At 41.0% G+C, this 25,232-nt stretch overlaps 1 protein-coding gene across 6 annotated transcripts in view; it reads left to right on the top strand.

Moving 5' to 3' along the window:
• Positions 1–25,232, top strand: part of NKAIN3 (sodium/potassium transporting ATPase interacting 3) — a 420,057-nt gene that overhangs the window by 362,879 nt on the left and 31,946 nt on the right. For 4 of the 6 annotated variants that reach the window (XM_069960002.1, XM_069960005.1, XM_069960004.1 and 1 more), the window contains exon 5: positions 17,202–17,262. In XM_069960002.1, the coding sequence (XP_069816103.1) occupies positions 17,202–17,262 (61 nt within the window). Of the gene's footprint in view, positions 1–17,201; positions 17,296–25,232 lie in introns of all 6 variants that reach the window. The other 2 variants (XM_069960007.1, XM_069960003.1) reach the window with 1 other exon arrangement.

The following is a 25,232-nucleotide window of genomic DNA, read 5'->3' as shown; positions in this document are numbered from 1 at the left end:
AAGAATGCTTTTTGGTGTATTCTGCCAAAGTGCTGGCATGTGCAAGTGTTGGCACAGTTTCTCTGTGGTTCCTGCTTTGGTCCCTCTCCATATTATGATATCACCACTTTATGCAGCCAAGCCATCAGCAATTTGAAAGGAACCTGTCACTAGTTTTACACACTACAAACGGTCAACATCCTTCAATCCTTTACATTCATATGTTTAGTGAATTACCTATACATGTATTTCAAAGGTGTGAACATTGGCTGGGAATAAATATCATGTGTCGGTAAGTATTAGGCTCAGCTTAATGTGTTGTGTAGCTGAACAACCACAGCTAGTGTTAAGGGTATCAAGATTTTGGTTGCAGTTTCTGAAGTGCAAGATCCCCCTGTAGCTATGCAGAGGTTATGGAAATGGAGCTGTCACCACGTTCTCAATTCAAAGTTGGATCAAGAAGTCCAGTGTAACATCTGTGCCCACGTGGGCTATAGCTCCAGCCTTTGTCTGTAAAGTACGTCAGAGGGCACGCTGTTGACTGTAATTTTGTACATATATTGTATTTTGTCTTGCACCGGTCTGTACACTGCTCTATTTCATTCTTGCTGTGTTAATTGAATCCCACCACACTTGGCTGTTTCTCCTGTTGACTATGTTGAGGGCGGCAGAATGTCAAGCTAGTTGTGATTGACAGTTCTTTTACCACTCATATTTCTATTATACCAGTCTGTGATCTGTGTGGTTTAGATTCCAGAGGACGGGTCCAATCATTTCCTGGACTAGGACTCTGACATCGAATATGAATATCTCTGGCGCTCTGCTCAGTGCTCGCTGTAAGCCTATTTTGTATTTGGCTAGCAATCCAGATATTTTGCATTTTCTGATCTCTTACTTTTTTCTGACCCTTCGTGACCCTGCTTATGTGGCACTGTATTTGTCTGCTTTGTTTTTTGTGACCCATTCTGTTTTTAGTGTTTGTTTGTCCCTCAGTGTGTATTTTGGCGTGGGAAAGGACTATCGACCAGTTGTCACCAACCATCTAGGGTCAGATGAGCAAGTAGGTAGGGAAATCTGGGGGGCCTAGCACTAGGGCTCACTGTTGTGTCTTAGAGGCAGCCTGGGAACGTGTAGATTTCTGCCATGATTTTCCAGGCATAAATCATGGTGAATCAGGCGCAGAAGGAGGCTACATCTCTTCCCCACCTTGCCGTGCCCCCCGCTTGTCGAGCCCATCGTGTGAGCGGGGGATATGTCTGGTGTATGCCAAGGAAAAGGGGCAAATCTGCTCTTTCTCCCTGGCATACGCAGCGTTTATAAATGTCCCCTACCATGTCTTTTCAACCAGTTATACACCGCATAATGTGGACCACACATGACTAGACAGTTCTGAACTGTTTAATAAAGTAGACCAACAAAACACAACAATCATTGAACTCAGGGAGAACAGCGAAAAAATCCAATGGAGTACCCATTTACGAGTCTCCACTGATTGCTCCCTACAAAATTTGAATATGCAAAGAAGGGGTCCGTGGAGCCTCAGTTACGAGTCTCAAAACACAGGAATAGCCAGATATCCCTCTCTCCAGAGAAGGAAGCCCGTTGCCAAGGGGTGCCTCCTGTTTAATAAAGTATAAAGACAATTTGAGACTTGTAGAAATGTCTTTTTTTTGTCATATTAGTTTATTAAAGAAGCAATCTCGTGAAGACAACAGATAATGTTAATGTGCAGAGAGCGGCTAACACATAGCAGTTCCTGGGACTCAAGATATCCATATAATTCTCAATGGAAACAGCTCTGAAAATGAAAGGATGTTGAAATCCAACATACCTTCTTTCCTCCAACAGACGTTGTCAGGGTGCCATATTTATACAGTCGGCTGGTTCTGCTGAAGTCAATGGATGTGACCTACTTTTGACTAAAGTATATAGGGACTTAAGCAGAGGGAGACCTGTGGTCTATACAGTACAATCTCTCTTTAGGGTGCGTTCACACCTACAGGATCTGCAGCAGATTTGATGCTGTGTTCAGTTATTTAAATGAAATCTGCTGCAGAAAATCAGCTGCAGATCCTGTAGGTGTGAACGCACCATCAAGCTGGGTTCACACACTGTATACTTCAGGCAGTATTTGGTCCTCAAGTCAGGTCCTCATAGCAACCAAAACCAGGAGTGGATTGAAAACACAGAAAGGCTCTGTTCACACAATGTTGAAATTGAGTGGATGGCCGTCATATAACGGTAAATAACTGCCATTATTTCAATATAACAGCCGTTGTTTTAAAATAACAGCAAAAATTTGCCATTAAATGACGGCCATCCACTCAATTACAACATTATGTGAACATAGCCTTTCTGTGTTTTCAATCCACTCCTGGTTTTGGTTGCTATACAGCCTCACAAATACAGCCTCAAATATACATAGTGTGAACCCAGCCTAAGATGGATATTTAATAGAGAAAAACCATTTGCTTAAAGAAATAATGACAACTTGGCAAATTTGATTTTCCTATTAAAGCCTCATAGTAAATTCTGATTTAGGAAGACTTAGAATCAAAGGGGGAAAAAACTCTCATGAGGGTGGAACAACAATTGAGTGATTAGGAGGGTTAGCGGACATATTTCTGGATTATTACAATATTAATGAAAAGCAAGAAAGTCTTAAAGTGGTTGAAAAAAGCCATTCACTATTAATATTTCATTTCCAAGAGTATTCATGTAGTAAATGTAAGGTGAAATCTAGTCATTAATTCATTAGAACTCTTTTCAGAATGTATTGAGTAGCTGCATGTGTGCCATGTTTTACATCCAATATATTTTCCTAATTATTTTCCTGCACTAGGAGACTTGAAAATCATGCCATGGCAAAATGGCCAACTCGACTTGACATGTGCCCTGTGAAAACCTGGGCAGTTGGCAGGGTATAGTAGGCTTTTGAAGCTCACAGTGATCTGGATAACTATGGTATAGGTTTGTCAAATATAGCATTGGGCTGTGACTATAAACCTACAAGCCAAGATACTCTTAGAGTTAGCTGACAACATTGACTAAGTGGTCATACCCTAACCTTCTCCTCTTCCCAGCAGCACCATAGCACAGAATAAACTCAAAACATAAACTGACCTATTGATGTTTTGGGCACAGTGTAGACGAAGACACTGGGACTTGAGGGGTGTTGCAGCATAATGGATACCTTTTACTGAATAGTAGTGTTGAGCGGGCTTGCTGAACTGTTCAGGTTCGGCAATACCCTCTAAACCCGAATGCTCGGCATTTGACTCCTGATGGCTGGAGAAGTCGGATGCTGCCCTGCATCCCAGTCTTCGGCAGCCACTGCATAGAGAGCAGTGATTCCTCAAAAACAATTGTGGCAGCAGAGGGGCCGTGTCGCTCCTTACTGCTCTCCGGCATCAGAAGTACATATAGAACTATACTTTAAAAAATATGTATATATGTGTATATATATATATATATATATATATATATATATATACACACATATATAGTTGTAATATAATTTTAATAAATCAATCTATTAAAAACTTCAACCATGTATTTGTTATGTAAAGCAGTTCCTGATATGTTGAATCCCTGAAATCCTTGAAAAACTCTGCAGGTTGGCTTTTACCAGGAGAAGATCATCTGGCCCAACCAGAGGTCAACAAAAAGGCAAATATCTGTTAAGAGACCATTTGTCAGCTAAATTCTCCACTCAGTCAAGTACAGAAAGTTCAGAAGTCTCAAGTGGTCTCAAGTAGTATACACCATCCAGGTCAGCTTTAACAATAACTTTTAAACTGCAGGCTCCTTCAGACACTTCACTTTGAGACTACTTTAAGGCATTACTTTGAGACAAAGAGGTGGAAAGGCTGGATAGTTATAAACTTTCTCTTTTGGATTAAATAACATAAATCTTGCATTGACTGTTTAGTCTCCCAGCACATGTGTGCCACTAAGTTTCCTATGCACCTGGGCAAGGTAACTCAGGTTCTCACAAGGGGATGGAGGGGAAGTGTAGTATGTGTTTTTTCCTAGTAGGTGTCGCTTTTGTATTTACTGTGTACTGTACTGAGCTCAGCTGAAAGAAGCATTGGGTTAACTGCTTTGAGTCACATGTTATGTTTTTCTCCAATCACAGGTGCGGGTCCTTTTTCCCTCACTGTTCTGCTTATCACCTCTCCTCTCTCTCTTGCACACACACACACAGCCCCACCAATCCCTCACTAGCTAAGGTAACCCCTATAAAAGGAGCTAGTTCCTGGTGGGAGGAGTCTTTTATTAGATGACACAGAGACAGAGAGCTTTCTTTTATGATGTTAACTGCCACTAGCATGCAGTGCTAGACCCTCAGGAGAGAGGACATTCTCTGAGGAAAACCATGTCCGTGCCAGGGAAAACCTCTACAACACACAGGGCAGTCACCTGGAGTTAGGTACTTACCCCAATAGGACAAAGCAGCAGCTAAGTCTACGTATCCTACTGTAATGCACAGCTATTCTGGGAAATCTTGAAAAGTCTGCTCAACCTAGTGCAGGGACCTGAGGCCTCGTACTACCCTAGCAGGATGGGTCTCTTGACACTATAGAGCATAAGGAGGTCAGATCAAATGTATTTATACGTGAGTATGAATATCTTCTTCTTTTGTCACTTCTATCTTCAATTACGCTATCCAGTCAGAGTACACTGCTAAATTGGACAGGGCCCTCAAGACGTTACTCTGCTCTAGCTTGCTGTCACAATTTCTCTTACTATCTCCTGCCTGCACCTGCAGTTACCAAAATGTGTTTAATTTGTATTGCACTGAAGGTTCCACAAGTAAACGCAGTTACCCTGTTTAAGCTGTTGGACTCTGGTCTATCATTCTACACCCGCACCTCTACACCTGTTGTCAGGACCAGTCACACCAAACACACAGAGACAGTGAGCCCTGAGCTCAGCCCCTCCCACTGTCCCTACCTAATTGCCGCAATCTGCCCTAAAATGGCAGCGGACAATTTGGCGTCAATCCCTAGCCTGGATACGTGAAACAATGGACAACACAAAACAAACAAACACAATAAGAATGGTCAGCAATCCGGGTAACAACGGTCTGGCAGCAAAGGTACAAAATCAGGATCCAAAAGAGTAGTCGAATAACAGGCAATAAGGTCGGGGGCAGGCAGCAAGCAAGCGAGGTCAAAAGATACAAAGCTGAATTCAGGAGGAGCACAGAAACAGAACCACAAGCAGGCAGAGACTAAGTCAATAACCGGCAAGGCACAGGCAGAAGCTGAAATCTTAAATAGGACACCAGGAACCAAGTCCAGAAGATGATAGGAAGGACCAGCTGTCAATCACTGAGGCAAAGGCAGGTTAACCGTTACATGACCAGGGAAGCTTAGAAGCACAGACACGGGTGGGGCAGGGAAAACAATTAGCAGACCAGAAGGAATAAGACACAGTTCAGACAGGGCAAAAACAAGGCAAACAAAACACAGAATAAATGAAAGCTTATGGCCAAAATCGCAGTCTTTGGCGCAGAGGTTGAATCTTCGCAGCAGAGGGTGGCACTGATGCCTTTTCAGGCACAATCATGACACCTGTTGACACTTGGGCTATCCAAACCTCAAGCGCAGTGCCCGTTTGACCGGGGGTGGGTTCCAACACCACTCCTGGCCACTGACACAATTGCCCAAGTGACCCTACTTCCACGCAGCAGCCACAACACTGCACAAGCTACCCTGGCATACAGCAATTGGATCTATAACTTGAGATCAGAGGGTTACTTCTCCTACTAGAAAGTTCTAGGGAAATCGAGTAAGTTAAAGACACTAAGTTGTTCTCCAGGGGTGTCAGTAGAAAATATAAAGTGTTTGTCTGTGAATGTATACGGGGTTAATTCTTCAATTGCCATCTGACTATACCTGATAACAGTAGAAAAGTGCAAAAAAAGAAAAAAAAGTTATACAAAAAGTACAACTTGATCACATGTTCTTTCACCAAACCTCACATAATACACCACATAAGTTGCTGCAAATAGACCATCAATCTAGAGATCTCAGAAAATCTATTTACGATCAGCTGTTTATTGGCTTAGAAGGAAAAAATATATTCTGTTGCTGCTTCTGGAAGTGACTGCACCAGTAAACATTTTAGTGTTTTAAGAGTTACAGGATTTTATCATTTCCAGACTCTTATAAAGGATTAAAGAAGCAAAATGTTGTATCCCCACTGGGAAGAATCAAGTGTCACATCTTTAAATAGGGTAATATTAACCTTCCAGATTTATACTCTTCACTATTCCCTTTGCTTGTGATATTTAAAAGAAGTCAATGTTCATTACTGACTTTCACTTTGTGTATGTATATATTTCAGAAAAGCCATATGGTGCTTTCAGACAAGCTGTGATTAACAATCCAAGGAGAATTAAAGTCAGTCTCTCAATGTATAACCTTATCTGCTGGACCTTTCTACACGTAATGCCGCCACAATGGAGGATTTAAAGGGCATTTCAAGCTACACTGTGTGCAAAAAATGCACTCAAAGTTATACTGGGCGTCTAGAAAGAAGCAACATGTGAGCCTTCCATTTACTTCTGACTGGTCAAGACTGGCACAAGCTCTGTCACATACCAAGTAATAGCAATAAGGGGAACCTATGAGGTCCCCCAGACATTGCTTGTCGACTTTCTGCAGCACTGCTGAGTGCCAAGGAGAGCAGCATTGGAACAATGTTCTCCTGATCTGTCAGGTCCCAGGGCTGATGCATTGGTCCCAGCTAGGGATGGTCCGAACCCTCCGAGGTTCGGGTTCGTACAAACCCGAACACTCGGCATCAGATTCCTGCTGTCTGCCCTCTCCGTGGAGCGGGCGGATATAGCGGGAGGACCGCCTGGAAAACTGGGATACAGCCTATGGATATGGCTGTATCCCAGTTTTCCAGGCGGTCCTCCCGCTGGATCCGCCCGCTCCACGGAGCGAGCAGACAGCAGGTATCATTACAGAGAGTTCGTGTTCGTACGAACCCGAACTGAACTCGGTTCGGACCATCCCTGGTCCCAGGTTTGCTTTAAGGCCTAATATCCCACCAGGCTAAATAATCTCATCAACAATGATACAAAGAAAATGAGAATAAAATGCATTTTTATGATTTTCAACTTCTCTAATGGTTCCTATAAGATAGAAGGGAAGTGACAACCCAAAAAGTACAAATACTACTAATTGTAGTTAGAGAGATATTAAGAGAGTATCTCATCAAAAATTGCATATTATTTAAATTAGGTTTTTATTATTAACTTTTTAACAAATTGCTACATTTTAAGGGCAAGGGATTTTCAAGTTTTATACAAATAAAAATTAAAGTATTATCAATGTTAAAAAAAAATATATATATATATATATATATATATATATATATATATATATATATATAGATACATACACACACATACACACAAAGTGGTGCCTTGGATTACGAGTATAATTTGTTCTAGGACTGTGCTTGTAATCCAAATCCACTCTTAAACCAAAGCAAATTTTCCCATAAGAAATCATAGAAATGCAGACAATTGGTTCCACACCCCAAAGATAATGATTTATTATTCTGAATAACATGTAAAACAGATGAAACAAACAATCAGAAACAGCAGAATATGTGATATTATAAGTTACTGTGCAGTAATGGAGAGGATGGGAAACACAAGGGCTGACAGAGACTGCAGGGAGTATGAAGGAATGAGCAGGGCAGATGTGGGCACATACATGGAGCACTCTCTGTCCGGGGAGAGAGGGGTTACAGCTATGAAGAGTACCTCCACAGTCCTGTCCCCTGATGTAAGCCCCAGACTGAAGTGGATCTGCTATGATTTGGAAGGTGAGGGAGACCTCCTGGGTCAGAGTACAGAGCTGTAGACCTCGCTAAACCAAGTTACTCTTAAACCAAGGTGCCACTGTGTGTGTGTGTATATATATATATATATATATATATAATTTTTTGTTACTTAACTTGTGATATTTATTATATTGCCTCTGCACTACTACTTGAACTTATCTCAGAGACTGTATAAGCTGTATCCAAGCTTGTGGCTTGCGAGTTGATTTTGCTCCTGTCATATTATATCATAGGCATTCTCTAAGTCAGTGATAGCAAACATTGGCACTCCGGCTGTTGCATGACTACAATTCCCATAATACCTATCTTTGGCTGTCCAGGCATGATGCGAATTGTAGTTTTACAAACAATGGGAGGGCCCATGTTCGCCATTGCTGTTCTAAGCTCGGTGCACTGACTGCACTGGTGTGCGCTGGTGCTCAGCTTCCTGTTTTCATTTTATACTGTGGTTATTGGAGATGGATCACAGAGAGAGAGAGACCATAAGAAAATATTTGCACGCTTCAGTGGATCTGATACCGATGTGTAGCACCATAGGCTGTCCAGAAACTCTTTAATGTCCTGATCCAAGTTAAGGAGATCTCTTAGGATACCATCAACCATCTGAAAAGTAGCATGTCCAGATTTAGTGAAAAGTGTATACAGACAGGTGGGGGTTATACACTGTACCAAGTAACATTAGGAATTGCCATTGAAAAATTCACTCAAATCAGATCCTCATATGGTTTGGAGGGAAACTAGCAGCAGATTAGACAAATCTATTGCACATGAGGCGCTAAGGAGGAAGGTATGTCTCTTACCTTCATCCTCTGTGCTGTTCCCATGAAGTTTGTGGTATAATCCTGTGTCCAGTACGGCCACTTGAAGCACTGGGTTTGGGGCTACCGTCCCCAGAGCACCGAGCTGAATTCATCTAACCTGCTGATAGTTCCCTTTCAAATTTTACTCTTGATTATTAATGTGATTTGGAATCCGGCCCTTGGTCGATCACTTTGGTTTCCATTGACCGTTGATATGCCATTTTAATGTTTATAATATATAATGTATAAAATTTATATTGGTAAAGATTTTTAACATGAATTAATTGTTCGTGCAATATGTGATTCAAAGGATAAGTCCATTCAGACGGTTTTCTTCACAAGTGCTGGGGAGGATAAAAAAAATAACATGCTCTCATCTCCCCGGCTCCAATGCTGGTAGCCGCGTACCACCGATCTGGTCCCCGGCCACTTCCTTTCTGAGTGGGGACCGGGGTTGTGACGTGTCAGGTCCGCTCACCCACTCAGCCGCTGTAGTGGGGTCATGCCTGGGCCAGAAAGTGGGACTGGATATGTGACCACCAGCACTGGAATCGGGGAGATGAGAGCATGTTGTTTCTTTTATCCTCCCCTTCACTTGTGAAAAAAAAAGAGGTCTGCCAGGACTTCTACATTAAGTGTTTGCGCAGCTTATAACATAACAGAAAAATTTATGGTGGATTTGCTACCCCTCACCCCCTTCATCACAACAAAATATTAAATGTATCATACAGTAATCTCCTACCATAAGAACAGGTAGTAGATTTTGATTATGAGCAACTTCCTTTAAGGGGTTTTGCTTCACATATGCTGCTTCCATCGCACCCTTGGGAAGTTTCTCACCTCTGTTTTAGGAAAACAATTAAAGGCTATTATTAGATGACTAGATATGAATAGATAATAGTAATAATAACAATAGTGGTATGTGCTTGTAAAGCAAAGCACTGATTGCTTATAAGAGATGCTTGCGGCATGTTTCTCTGCTGCCTGTTTACAGCAACCATTTGCAAGTGCATTTGGGATTGTGTAAATGTAACCTGATCGCCTTATTAATATGCATGTGGCTGACAGGTGACATCTGCATATTTAATGAGAATGCAAATTAGCTGCACACCAAACTAAGTTACATTGCACTGAGGAAGCCACCTGCTGATGGTTACATGCAAAATAATGTTCCCAATTCACCATTAACATCTGAATGGCCACAATCATTAAGTATATATTAGATTACATAAAGTTTTGCCAGGTTATCAATAACCTATTATCTATTAAACTGGGTTTACACTAGTATGATACAGATGCATTTTGTGTGTGGGTTATCAGACCTGGGTGCCAGGGCCGTCTTAACAACATTATGGACTCCTGGTTAGAGCTGTAAACTGGACCCCTCCCACCCCCCGCTGACCAAACCCCCTAACCTTGAGACCCCTACCGCCTTACCAGCCACATCCAAAGCCACCATATGGAGAAAATACACATGACACACACAGGACCTGACCGATCGCTTACCTGCACGGCTCAAGGCTACACTCTCTCACTGCTTTTGAAGTCCTGCCCGGTGCACGCGCAATGATTATGATGATGTAAGTGTGTGATGTGTGGGTCCGTCGGTCTCTCATTGCAGGGATTTGTGAAGCGCAGCTTGTCTACAGGGCATTCCTACCTTCGGGGGACAAACTATGAACAGGGGGAAAACCACCTGCCTGGGTCCTACCTACAAAGGAAAAAACTACGTACTTACCTATCTATCGCTGGCAAACTACAAACAGGGGGGTTCTAACTATAGGGGGCAACCTACAAGGAGCACAATACTTATAGGGGTAAACTATATACTGGGGCAAACTACTTACTAAGAAAAATGGCCTACCTGTGTTCTACCCACGGGAGGAAAACTACCTACAAGTGGTTTATAAAAACATAGAAGTGTTAAACGGCACTATGTAAGTTTTTATCTCAAGCGTGCACAACCTCTGCAATAGGCCACACTCCAACAATGTGGTAAAAAATTGGCTTGTTTATCCACCCATCAATCAAGAGAAGTTTCAGCTCTGCTTAAAAAAGCTTGAAAAAGAGTCTTGATATTGCACGAATGGTGAGTGAATAAAAAAAAAGCCAAATTTTCACCATATTATTGGAGTGCAGCCTATTGTATCATATATATATATATATATACATATATATATATATATATATATGAAGAGAGAGAGAGGCCCCGACCTACAGAGGGCTAACTACCTACAGGGTGAAAACTCCCTCAGGGGCAAACCACCTGCAAGGGGATGAACTACCTACTAAAGGCAAACTATCTACTCATGAAAAACTACCCACTACATACTGGAGAAAACTGCTGGAACCTACCTACCTAATAAGGGGACCTATTTTCTCCTCCCCAACTACTTGTTTAGTTAATCCACAAACCTACCCAATTTACTGTGTGTGACACCTCGGGGTGGATATTATTACCATTTGGGTCACCCTAGGTGGAGGAGAAGGTAAAGAGGGTGCTGAAAAAGTGCAGAGCCCAAAATGTTTGTCTGGCAGGTTCTGCAGAGATGAGTTGTGCCATTAGAGATGAGTTGTGCCTCACAGAAATCATCATGGCTGTCTGGGCTGCATGAAGAAGAAGAAAGATGACCGTATAGGTCATCATCCTAAATACAGAGAGGTGATAATAGATAATATAGTCCATACGAAGACACTGTCAGTGTCAGAGTCTTAAGTTTGGAGTTGTGTGGTTTTCTTCTTTATAGTTCGTAATGGCTGGATTTGGAGTTTTTATGAAAGGCAATATATTAGCAATACTACCTTCCAGACGAGCTCACAAGACATGTTCAGTTTTCCACTCTGCATCTGAAAAGGAACAGCTGTGTGCACGTACTAAAAGTTCAGAAATTTCTTCTTTGTAATTAAGAACATAATTAAGAAAATCTCCAACAGGGAGACACTGTTCAATATTGCAGTGCTGGGGAAGAAAAACTCGAGGCCTTATCTATGGGTACTGATGGCAATCTTTCCCTGCAAATACAGGCAATAAAAGAGGTTATCCAGGATTGGAAAAAAACAGAGCTGCTTTCTTCCAAACACAACACTTGTCTGTGGTTTTACAACTTGACTTCATTCAATTCAATGGAACTGAGTTGTAATATTACACACAAACTGGGGACAAGAGGGGTGTTGTTTCCGAAAGTACCCAAGCTTTTTTTTTATTATTCTGGATAACTCCTTTAATTAGAATAAACTAAACCCTCTCAAGGGCATGCAGATCATCTATGACTTTCTCTATCCACTTTTCTCTATTCCACCTTTCAATAACTCCTAAAGACTCCTGAAATATCATCAACCCCAAATTTATCTGTGGCTCGATCAGTGTTACTCCTGAAAGATGACGAAAGGGTGGATTTATTACCATTGTCCATACCAAGGGTCCTTTTACACACACAGATTTATCTGACAGATTATTCCCAAAGTACCGTGTGGGACTATAGCCTCATAGGATTATAAAACACTTCTCTTACCTATGGCTGAGTAATTGTTCATGTTAAATATATTCCACCTTTCATATAAGAAACATGTCCTAACATTATAATTTGTATTGTGATAATACTGGTAGTGATTATATTTTTCATGTTCTCTGTGCGTCATCATTACACTTTATTGCACATATTTGTCTATTTGATGCATTTAATAAACCAAAGTCATTCACAGCGAATGTTTTTTTATGCTAACAGATATAATTCTGTAATGTAAGTATTCACTATTAGGCTACGTTCACACAGAGCAAAAGGGGCGGATTACGTGAGGAAATATTTCCGCCTGAAATCAACTGACGCTGAATTCCGAGCAGAATATAAGCAGAATGCAAGCAGAATCCCTGCGTATTCTGCTAGGAAAGTGTTCAGCTCGTAATCAGCTCTTGACAAATTCAGCGCGGAATACTCGAGGAATCCGCGCTGAATCCGCATGCATTCAGCGCTGAAATTCAGCGAGTATTTGGTGAGTAAACTAGACTATACCAGAACATATACTAGAATCCTCCTCCCCCCCCTTTTCCCCATTTCCGCGCTGATTCAGCGAGTAATTTCCGCTTGTATTACGCTTGTATTCCGCGCTGAATCCGCGCTGAATCCGCGCTGAAACAGAAAATCAGAGCCCCATTGATTTGTATAGGCTTCCGCTAGCGGAAGAATGAACATGTTCATTCTTCTGGCGGAAAGCGGATTAGTTCAGTGCGGAAATTCCACTGTGTGAACTGCAGAGCAGAATTTCCATTCAACACAATGGAAATTAGCTCTGCACCTATTTTAACGGCTGAAATTTCAGCGCTGATTCAGCGCAGAAATTCAGCTGCTTTTGCTCAGTGGGAACGAGCCCTTATATACTCTGCAGTAACTTATTATAGAGTAGATTTCCATAGTTCTAGCAGTTATGAAAAGACATATATATTGAATAGTACTTACTGCTCGCCATGATTAGAAAATATGCTTATATGGGTTCTTTGCAGAGATGCCAGGCCTATGTAACTCTTGTTTGTGGTCATTTCATTGCCAGCTCGGCCCTGAGCTGATGACTTGACTAATCTGAGACAGACTGGTTGTTACAGACATGCTGCCTGACAGCCCATTATAAAGTTTGTAGATGGTGGGCACTGTGTCCATAGCAAACACAGTCTCTCAAAAATGTCAGCTGTTCAGCCCAGACCTAGATTATGTTTGTGCTCATAACAGAGAGGAGTAATAATTTGGCAGCAGTACTATTCCACATTAAACATAAGGATGGATGTAAAGTTAAAAAAAAGTTAACCTTGGATCCTCTAACAACATGCAGCAATAGCTCATTTGGCTTCATTAGAAAACAGTAGTATCTGCCTCCATTTTGGCTATCCTTTTTGTTGGAATGGCCCATTTGTTATTAGTAGAGATGAGCACACTTGGAATTGTCATCTGACCTCTGGGCATTTTATTACCGGTGGCTAAAGAAGTGGGGTACAGCCCTAGTGAGTCCTGGAAAACATGGATACAGCCTATGGCTGTGTTCAGTCTATGTAAAACAATGGGCGTTATTTGGCACGGCCGTTGTTGGTAGTGTCAGACAACAGCCGTTGTTTTACATGATCACTGGAACTTTTAGACTATGTTAACACAACGTCAAAAATTGAGAAAAAGTGGCCACTTTTGCCATTTAAAAAAAATGTCAGTTATTGCCACGATTCAACTGACTGCAGAGCAATGCATTGAAGTCAATAGAATGACGGATACAATCACACACAGTGATAATGGACATTATCACCGTGAACGTCAAAATAATGATTATGACAATTATTTTTTGACGTTTTTTTATTAGTTGTTCACACACAGTTCGTAGGAATGCTCATTGTCAATAATCGGTTCCTGTAAAAGGGCCGTAAGACTGTTCAAGCAGCAAGAGCTTTACTGTTTCCAGTAAACCTTCTTTAGCCTCTAGCCTCTGTAACTTATGTGGTTGTTCAAGGTGCTCACATCCTGACAAGTCTTTAGAACATGTCAAAAGTTTTTTTTGTTCTTTTAAAGAGACTCTGTCAGTAGGTTTATCCTGCCCTATTTAAAGTGTACCCGTCGTTTCAAAATCAAACTTTCAAAATCTAAATCAACACTAGATGTGGTATAAAACAACTTTGCTATATACAATCATTATTTTTTTGTTGTTATCATGCTGTAAAACAAAGCTGTACTTACCGGAATTCCAGGTCCAGTCTCCTGAAGGCAGATTTTCTGATTTTGTGATAAAAAACAGACTAAGGGTATAAACCCACACACCGTATATGCAGCGTATTTACTGCTGCGATACGCAGCAAACTCGCAGCAAAATCGCAGCAGATTAGATCTAAATAACTGAACACAGCATCAAATCTGTACCAACAAATCTGCTGCGTATTTGTTGCATATCTTCTGCATATACGGTGTGTGGGTTTATACCCTAAGCACAGGAATTCTGGCCAGTACAGAAAGTCACAGCTCAATATGTCCATCAACTACATGACTGCCTTCTCTCTGTGAGCGCTCAGATGGCCTGGGATGCGCAGGACCTCCTGTTTTCTGACTCTTTGAGAAATAAAGTCAGAAAACAGGAAGTGCCGTGTTTTCCATGATAATTAAAAAAAATTATAATAATAAATGTAAATTGCAAACTTGGTTTATATCACATCTACTGTTGATTTAGATTTTGAAAGTTATAACGAGAGTGACACTTTAAGGGTAGCATACACCAGTGACAGAGAAGCTGACCAGAATGATGTATCACTTACATTGTTTTGTGTAGCTGATTCCGAGATATCTTCTTGAATAAAAGCATTATTATTTTCTTAAATAACATGAACAATAAATAGTCCTCTCCATTATGTGCCTGAGCTCAGTACTTCTAGATATTTATGGACACCTCAAACTCCGCCCACCATCTGCTGATTGTCAGATATCTATCCATGCTGTGTATAGGCAGTCAACTGTCAATCGGCAGCTGGAGACCGGGACCTGGCCTCCTTTAACACTCATTCAGTTACTGTGCCTGATGCCTGCTATAGCATTCACCTGGTCTGCCTATACTTGCTGCTTATTCTGTGCTAGCTATACTGACTTATTAATTTTCTGACTGTGGCTTGTGTCCCTGACTACGTGTTTGCCTTCTGATTTGGTCTTTATTATAGTCCTCAGTTTTTTTTACTCTGCTTTGCCTCATTGACTCTGTTTATTGCCCAGCAACTTTGTACTAGTATTGGACTCTCCTGGTTTGACCCTAGCTTGCTGACCACCCACCATTGTGTATTTTTTGTCCTTGTCTCATAATTGTCTCATATTTGTCTTGTGTCCTGTTCCACTTTATTAGCGCAGGGGACGGCTCCCATGTCGATTAGGATACATTGAGGCAAGTAGGCAAGCACAGTGGGCATAGGGCAGTGTCAGGGTTGCACCTGTCTCTGTGTCTTCTGTATCCTGACCAGTCCTGACATTAGGCAGGGACAGTGGACGCGGGGCATCATCAGGGATACACTTGTCTCTGTGTCTTCTGTACCCTGACCAGTCCTGACATTAGGCAGGGACAGTGAGCACAGGGCAGTGTCAAGGCTGCACCTGTCTCTGTGTCTTCTGTACCCTGACCAGTCCTGAGATTAGGCAGGGACAGTGGGCGTGGGGCATCATCAGGGCTGCACTTATCTCTGTGTCTTCTGTACCCTGACCAGTCCTGACATTAGGCAGGGACAGTGAGCACAGGGCAGTGTCAGGGCTACACCTGTCTCTGTGTCTTCTGTATCCTGACCAGTCCTGACATTAGGCAGGGACAGTGGATGTGGGGCATCATCAGGGCTACACTTGTCTCTGTGTCTTCTGTACCCTGACCAGTCCTGACATTAGGCAGGGACAGTGGATGTGGGGCAGTGTCAGGGCTGCACTTGTCTCTGTGTCTTCTGTACCCTGACCAGTCCTGACATTAGGCAGGGACAGTGGATGTGGGGCAGTGTCAGGGCTGCACTTGTCTCTGTGTCTTCTGTACCCTGACCAGTCCTGACATTAGGCAGGGACAGTGGATGTGGGGCAGTGTCAGGGCTGCACTTGTCTCTGTGTCTTCTGTACCCTGACCAGTCCTGACATTAGGCAGGGACAGTGGATGTGGGGCAGTGTCAGGGCTGCACTTGTCTCTGTGTCTTCTGTACCCTGACCAGTCCTGACATTAGGCAGGGACAGTGGATGTGGGGCAGTGTCAGGGCTGCACTTGTCTCTGTGTCTTCTGTACCCTGACCAGTCCTGACATTAGGCAGGGACAGTGGATGTGGGGCAGTGTCAGGGCTGCACTTGTCTCTGTGTCTTCTGTACCCTGACCAGTCCTGACATTAGGCAGGGACAGTGGATGTGGGGCAGTGTCAGGGCTGCACTTGTCTCTGTGTCTTCTGTACCCTGACCAGTCCTGACATTAGGCAGGGACAGTGGATGTGGGGCAGTGTCAGGGCTACACTTGTCTCTGTGTCTTCAGACCCTGTACCTGACCAGTCCTGACAGACAGATTCCCTTTATTGCCAGGTACATTTTAAGGCTACTGTACATTTCCTCCTATTTCTGAGGCTTAGTTACATTTGCTCATAAAATAAAATAAACTTGCTGTGCAGGAGGAAACCGATCTGTCTCTTCACCTCAGCTGCCTATGGGCAACATCTTACTGTGACTAATGATAAATTCAGCCTTGAGTAAAGGTGATCTTCAAATGATCTTAAATGTATTTAACATTGTTTCTTGCTACTATTATTGTTGTAGCTTAACAGCCAAGTACTATTCCATTCATCTTTTTTCTGTCATGTTCTTTGTTATATTCAATGATGATGAGAACAAGTAACCTCTTGAGCTGAAGCTGCTTTCTCCAGTAATCAGGGAGGTTTATTATAGACCAGCTCTTCTGCTCTACTTTCCATGAGGATGTGTAATGGGATAATAATACTTTTTTTATTCAAATTATCAATGCCGATACTCTCTGCTTTATGAATTCCATTTTATAATTGCCCTATTAACTCAAATCTCTCTTGCTTTCTCTTTGCAGCTCATCGGTTTTGTCTATGCCTGTTATGTGATCAGCGTTTTCACAGACGAAGAAGACAGCTGTAAGTACTAATGTACAGTATAAGGGGACTCCTGTAAGTATCAGTGGAAACCTTTAAATACTAATGTATGAGGGGACAACTGTATATATCAGTGTATATGAGGCACCTGTAAATACCAATCTATTGGAGGCTAGTTGTAACTACCAATGTATTAGAGGATAGCTGTAAGTACCAATATATAAGTGGACAGCTGTAAGTACCAAGGTATTAGAGGATAGCTGTAAGTACCAATATATAAGTGGACAGCTGTAAGTACCAAGGTATTAGAGGATAGCTGTAAGTACCAATATATAAGTGGATAGCTGTAACTACTAATGTATTAGAGGATAGCTGTAACTTCCAATGTATTTCATAATTGTAAGCACCGATGGATAGCTGTACACATGAGTATATTAAAGGATAGCCATAAATACCAGTATATCAGAGGATAGCCATAAATACCAGTATATTAGAGGATAGCCATAAATACCAGTATATTAGAGGATAACTGTAAATACCAGTATATTGAAAGATAGCTGTAAATACAGGTATATAAGAGGATAGCTGTATATACCAGTATATTGGAGGATAGCTGTAAATACCAGTATATTAGAGGATAGCTGTAAATACCAGTATGTTAGAGGATAGCTATAAATATCATTATATTGGTGGATAGCTGTAAATACCAGTATATTGGAGGATAACTGTAAATACCAATATGTTAGAGGATAACTGTAAATACCAGTATATTGGAGGATAACTGTAAATACCAGTATATTGGAGGATAACTGTAAATACCAGTATATTGGAGGATAACTGTAAATACCAGTATGTTAGAGGATAGCTGTAAATACTAATATATTAGAGCAGTGCCTTTCAAACTGTGAGGCGCCCCCTATTTGTTGTAGGTGAGGCCCAGCTGGGGAGCAAGTTGTCACAAAAGTAACTATGATCTGCACAGTCCTTTTGCTCTTTGCAAAAATCTCCATTTTAGCAACATTATTAATCTAATTTGTACGTACTTTATTAGTATAAAGAGCTTGGGAGATGGGTGTAAGCTAGCCCTAGCATTATTTTCAGCTTTTAAATGGACTTTCACCACAGATGGTGTGGTGAGGCCCAGGCATTGCCTTGGTCTGTTGGGTGAGGCTCCAGTAGAAAAAGTTTCAGAAGTGCTGTATTAGTGGATAACTTTAAATACTTGTATATTAGAGGATAGCTCTACACACACGTATATTAGAGGATAGCTGTACACACAAGTATTTTAGAGGATAGCTGTAAATACCAATATATTAGAGGATAGCTGTAAATACAAGTGTATTGGAGGATAGCTGTAACCACTGGTAAAGTATATTAGAGTATAGTTGTAAGCACCAGCTTATTATAGTATATCTGTAAGTCCAGTGTATTGAAAGATAGCCATAAAGTAATATTTTAGAGGATTGCTGTAAGTACTAGGCTAATAAATCATAGCTGTATATTAATGCATTAAATAATAAGCGTATTAGCTGGAACTGCCCAGAACAGGAGACGTTTTCTATGGGATACTCTACTGCTCTGGACAGTTCCTGTCACAGACAGAGGTGGCAGCAGAAAGCACGTTTAAATTTAAGTAAATTACAAATCTGTATAACTTTCTGAAAGACAAAAAAAATTCCCCGCAGTACCATTTTATTAGTCGTGCAATGTTGATGATAATCCTGGGCAGCTGTATTCAGTATATCAGAGGAGACCAGTAGGTAGTAATGTATGATGAGTCAATTTAGGTGCTGTTGCATTAGAAAATATCTGTAAGTACCAAGATATTAGAGGACAACTGTAAATTATCATACATTAAACAACAGTTACAGATACCAATAGACAAAGGACAATAGATGCCAATGTAATACAGGACCAATGTAATACAGGACAGCTGTAAGGAGCAGCGCATTAGATAATAGCTGTAAGGACTCTACCAATGTATAAGAGATTTACACAACAGCTATCTGCTAATATATATTATATATAATATTATATAAATATATATCATTTTTCCATACTCACAGACACGTATATATACCATGAATTAGAGAACGAATATTTTCATGTATATTTTCTCACCACAATGAAGAAAAATGTTTTGCTACCTATAAACTTTTCTTCTGTTATACTGTGGTTGATCTTTTGTTCTTAGCACTGTGAATGCATTATAGTATTATATTGTGCATCTGTTGTCTGTCTGACTGCTTCATTACCATCTTACAGGCAAAGCTTCTCATTAAGGTTCTGTTCACATTGTAATTCTGGTTTATGTTCAGTGTAAATGCTGTAAAAATCAGTGCAGTATAGATTTTCCAGACACACCTGGATTGAACACAATTGTACATTTTTTAATACAGAGGAGAAAAGGGTATGCATACAGTGTATCAATGATCACCTATGGCTATATGTGGCATATGCTCTAAACATAAGCAAGAAAACAAGTGGCATCGCCGCCGTCAAATATTACTAAATGGTTCGGGTAACCAGTAAGAGACTTGTGTGGGCTGGGTGGTACACCTCTAATCCACTAATTTAAGTACAACAATAAGAAGGACTTGCTAGTAGTGATTTTGCAAACATATCGGTGAGAAAACACATGGAAATTTATGTATGTTCTGATTTGCGCAAACATTTCAATCAGCATTTCAATCCCACAGCTTGGAGAATATGGACGCAGCCCTAGGGTTGCCTGGAAAACATGATACAGGATGCCTGAAAACTCAAAGCCCTAAAAAGCCACAGGGATAATAAGTGCATACACACCTGTGTTCTTAGTCATGTACTATCAAGACCAAGAAAATGTTGGTTTAGAGCAGCTTCACATTAACCGTATGGCAGTGGATTTCATGCTGCGAGTTCTGCTGTGATATCCGCTGCAATACTCTGTAGTGTCCTTCCCTATGACTTCACATTCTCGTTTTCATTTTCATTCCACTGCAGAAATGTAGCCCACTTAACCCACCAGCAGCCGGGCTAATATATTACCTGCCTGCACTCCCGCCTGCTTCTCCGGCCCCCGGCTCCCTGGTGTCCCACTAAGCCAATTAGTGGTTGCCGCAGGTCAGCAAACCGATTGACTGAGCCGGAGGACGCTAGGGAGTCGGGAGCCAGGCAGCTGGTGGGCTAAGGGGGCAGGGGCTACATTCTTGCAGTGTGATCTGCTGCAATACAGAACGTGTGAAGGCACCCTTAATATCCTGGCCATATCTGCTGGATAGTCAGAGACTAGGGCTTTTTCTCTTCTCTGTAATAACAATGTCCCCAGTTCTGCCTCTCGCCATTGATTGACAGCTCTAACACTTTTCTGATTGTATGCTAGAGCTGTCAATCATTGGTGAGAGGAGCACCTAAAGCCTAGTTCCTTTTAGTGAGGACACAACCCTTCTTTACAGAGTGCTAGCAAGAGTGTCATAAACACAATAAATGTGGCAGAAGTCATTTAAGACCCCAAAATTGTGCCAAAATTTAAAAATTTGGAAAAAGAACTTTTCATGCACATAAACTAAATGTTGTATGACACTGATATGTCCTGTCATATGTAGCGGACACTATTGGGGAATCCGAGACATACAATACCTATAGCTCACCAGTATAATATGAATATTCTATTGGATGCTACATTTAGGTTTAACCAGGATAATAAAATTGCTTTAATGTACTTTTTGCCCTATTTAAACCCTTAGCAATAAAATATTTTATGTTTAGTTTCTTGTCCATAGTAAATTGCATAATAACTATAGTAATAATAATGATAGCTATAATAATAGACAATATGATAGTAATAAGCAGAGCCGTATGCCCATCTTGAACTCTTATTATCTCCAGTGTTGAGAATGAATAAAATAACAGTACGACTACATAATTTATACATGTCCAATCATACAGGAAGCTTACAGATATTACAGAAGTAATCTAAGTCATTTCCTATGGAATGCTAAACAGTACATTTCCATTTTAAGGACATGGATTTAAAAGGCAATATCATTTTATGTTACCATAAAAGCCTAATTTTTAAAAGGATAAATACAACAGAATATTATTTTTGACGTTCTGCAGATCTAAGTATATACTGTAGTTACTTGGAAATATAAAGCTCAGAAATGTGATTTGACTGTGTTTTACACATTAAGGCTTTGTTCACACAATGGTTTTTCTTGTCCGTTTATAATTTTTAAAATGACGTCCGTCATTTTGAGTCCAAAATTATGTCCGTTATTTTAAGGATTGGCTGCCCATCAGTGCAGTAACAGCTGCTGGTACATTATTCTAGTTTAGGTGGACTAATTGGCCTTTGGCTGTGACTTTAAATGAAAACTCAATTGAATTCAATAATAAAAACAGAGAAGGGACAGTGAAAAAAAAAAGCTGTGAGTGAACAACTAAAAAATAACGTTCACTGTTTGCAAAAGATGTCCAAAAATAATTGACATAACCAATATTTTGATGTCCGCGCAGATAGCGTCCGTCATTTTATACACTGTGTGCATTGGACGTCCGTCATTCCATTGCAATGCATTGCAGTCAGTCAAATCACGGCAATAACGGACGTCTTTTAAATACAGAAAGCAGATGCTTTTTCTCTTTTTTTGATGTTGAGCGAACATAGCCTAAAGGAGATTTATGCAAAAGAAAAGTGGAGTTGTCCATAACAAAAAATCATATATGACTTCTGAAAAATTACACACAGAAATCTTATTGACTGTTATGGCCAATTCCTCAAGTTTTTCTTTGTACGTATTTTTGATAAATCTACCTCAATGAATTTCTGAATGTTATAATACTCAATGGTGTATGGGCTAGGGATGGTAACATCTTGGAAATCGAGTACTGTACAAAATTCTCTAAAGTAGGTTGTCTTCCATCTTAAGACATCTGTTGATTTTTGGAACCACCTTCCTGTCTGTGTTCTCATCTGGCCTTGTTATCCCAAATCCAATAGATAGGGCTTAACAAGCCATACACTGGTGGTCCAACCACTTGTACCCCCACCAATTCTGAGAATAATGAAGCAATTGCTGCATTATTTTTCTCTGGGGCTGCCAAATGTAACATCTGAATTTGTGGATCCACTGGACCACCGCTAGCAATGGTGTAAGCCGGAGTCTAAGGGAGATAGACTTGCTGTGGCAGGTGACCCCCGAACCGCTACTCCTGGCTTGGATAATATGCCCGGATGAGAAACCCCGCCCTTTGTACAACTGTAACTAGACATATTAATGGTGTCTGCACTAAATATTGATTTGATTTAGATTTTTCTTCGGCCCATTCACTTAGCCCACGTACCACCCACATTACACCTAGACACTGTCAGACCTCATCCTATTTACCAATATCAGTAGTGTCAGCCCCATCAATTTTAACAGTACCCAACATTGTAATATGCCACTCACATGCTCCATGTACAATACAAGCGACATATACCTAAAAATATGCCCCTTTTCCATAAATAGTGTCTCACAGAAAAGGTCCTCATCGAAAAATGTATCTATTTGCAGTCATATTCTGTTCAAGGTTCCATGTTGTATTTCAGCCTGTGCCTAGAGGGGTTATCTTACAAAAGATTTTGGACACATATTTTACATTGGTCCCACTTTTATTTGGACCATCCCATCAACTGACAATAAAATAGGGTTAACGGCAAACCCTACCCAAAAGTGGGTATTCTGGGGGCATTCCCAGGCGGTTTGGAGGTATTCCTGGGGGGAATGGCCTACATGTCCCAATGTTGGACAATAGGTTGTTTATGTATTTTAACTAACTAAAAAACGATCCAGTGAACAGTTTTCATACCCAGTATGGCGCCACCTGATGTTCACAGTGTATAGTGGTATTCATGTCCACGTGCTGGTGGACATACTTGCCCATTCCTTTGGCAGGTCTCTGCACAGCCTGGTCCATTTACTGCAGAGCAGCCAATAGAAATAGCTTTCTGTGTCATCCTGTCCAGAGCCCACCCCTAGCTCCACAGATCTGCAGCACAAAGGAAGGGAGGGAGGAAGAATCATAGATAATATAAAGGTATTTTCTTAACGGAACACTGGAAAATAATAATAATTTTAATATCTATATTAGATACACATCATGTGTTAAAAGTGTCACGTGCTTATATGTGTTTCCATAAATTTTAAGACAAGAACAACAATGACCAGAAATCTCTGCGAATGTCAAAACACAATGTCCTTATGTAATAGATGATGGCTGTCTGGTTGCATTAGAAATTCTGAATAAAATTCATGCCAGTATTTAATGATCTGCTTTAGAGGACTTGGTAGCAAATTAAGAATTTCATCGGTCAAGTGAAATAAAATCTTCTGGTCCAGCTAGTAGCTGATGAACCATAACATATTTGTAAACACTTTCTCCATTTGGTGCCAGATGGTGTAAGATTGTTCTCATTCTCCGCTCTCTATACTTCATTCCAAATGTGCTACTAAAAAGCCTGAACGTTTTCTTAAGATGTTATCGCCAAAATGTGATATTTTTTAAAAAGCAGAAATTATTCTTGTACGTTATTCCATATAAAATAAGAAGAAATCATAAATAACACAGCACAGACGTTACACTTCTAACTATACTACCTTGATTAAACAACCTATAGGACAATAATATTTCAATACAAGGAAATTGCTTTATTTTTAGGAATTTAAAAATTAAACCCCATGTTACACACATTTCAAGAAGCCTACATAGTTACTGTAATTCCATAGCTCATATAGCGATATATCATTACTGTAATGTCACACATTGTCGTAGGTTTTGTTTTTGAGTGATACCAGATAACATACAAACATATATATTGATCATTTAGTATTCACTTTTTAAAAAAATAATTAACCAAAACATAATCAAGATCTTAGCTATTACGATGATGATCGAAGCTATAGGAATGATAAATTTGGGGTCTAACTATAGGAATGATGAGTTTGGGGTCTAACTATAGGGGTGATGAGTAGAGATAATCGAACAGCGGAAAATCCTAGGTTCTATAGAACTCGAACCTTGTTGAACCTTCTGCATCTGATTCCCGATGCCTTCCCGGTCCGTGGGAAAGGAGGAGACAGCCCGGATACCGCCTGGAATTCCGGAATACTGCCTATTACTTAGGCTGTATCCCAGAATTCCAGACAGTACCCGGGCTGTCTCCTCTTTCCCCACAGACCGGGAAGGCATCAGAAATCAAGTGCAGAAGGTTTAACAAGGTTCGAGTTCTATAGAAGCTGAGATTTTCCGCTGTTCGATCATCTCTAGTGATCAGTTAGGGGTCTAGTTATAGGGGTGATCAGTTTGGGTTTTAGCTATGAGGATGAGGAGATTGAAGTTTAGCTATTAGGGTTGGGGGGGTCTGTGGGTCTGATTACAGGGGTGTTGAGTTTGTGGTCTAACTATAAGGGTCATGAGTTTGGGTTCAAGCTATACAGGTAATTTGTTTGGGGTCTAGCTATAGGGGTGATGAGTATGGGGTCTAACTATATGGGTAATAAGTTTGGGATCTAGCTATAGGGGTGATTTGTTTAGAGTCTATAGGGGTGATAAGTTTGGGGTCTTGTCATAGGGGTCATGAGTTTAGGATCTAGCTGTAAGGGGGTGAGCTGGGGGATGGTCTAGTAAAGGAGGGATGAGTTTGGGCTCTATCTATAGGGGTGAAGAGTTAGGGGTCTGGCTATGGGGGATGAGTTTGGGCTCTAGCTATAGGGGTGAAGAGTTATGGGTCTGGCTATGGGGGATGAGTTTGGGTTCTAGCTATAGGGGTGAATAGTTAGGGGTCTGGCTATGGGGGATGAGTTTAGGCTCTAGCCATAGGGGTGAAGGGTTAGGGGTCTAGCTATGGGGGATGAGTTTGGGCTCTAGCCATAGGGGTGAAGGGTTGGGGGTCTAGCTATGGGGGATAAGTTTGGACTCTAGCTATAGGGGTGAAGAGTTAGGGGTCTGGCTATGGGGGATGAGTTTAGGCTCTACCCGTAGGGGTGAAG

Source organism: Dendropsophus ebraccatus, chromosome 2, assembly GCF_027789765.1.
Source record: "Dendropsophus ebraccatus isolate aDenEbr1 chromosome 2, aDenEbr1.pat, whole genome shotgun sequence".
In the NCBI taxonomy this organism is placed as follows: domain Eukaryota; kingdom Metazoa; phylum Chordata; class Amphibia; order Anura; family Hylidae; genus Dendropsophus; species Dendropsophus ebraccatus.
This window is presented reverse-complemented; position numbering and strand designations above follow the sequence as displayed.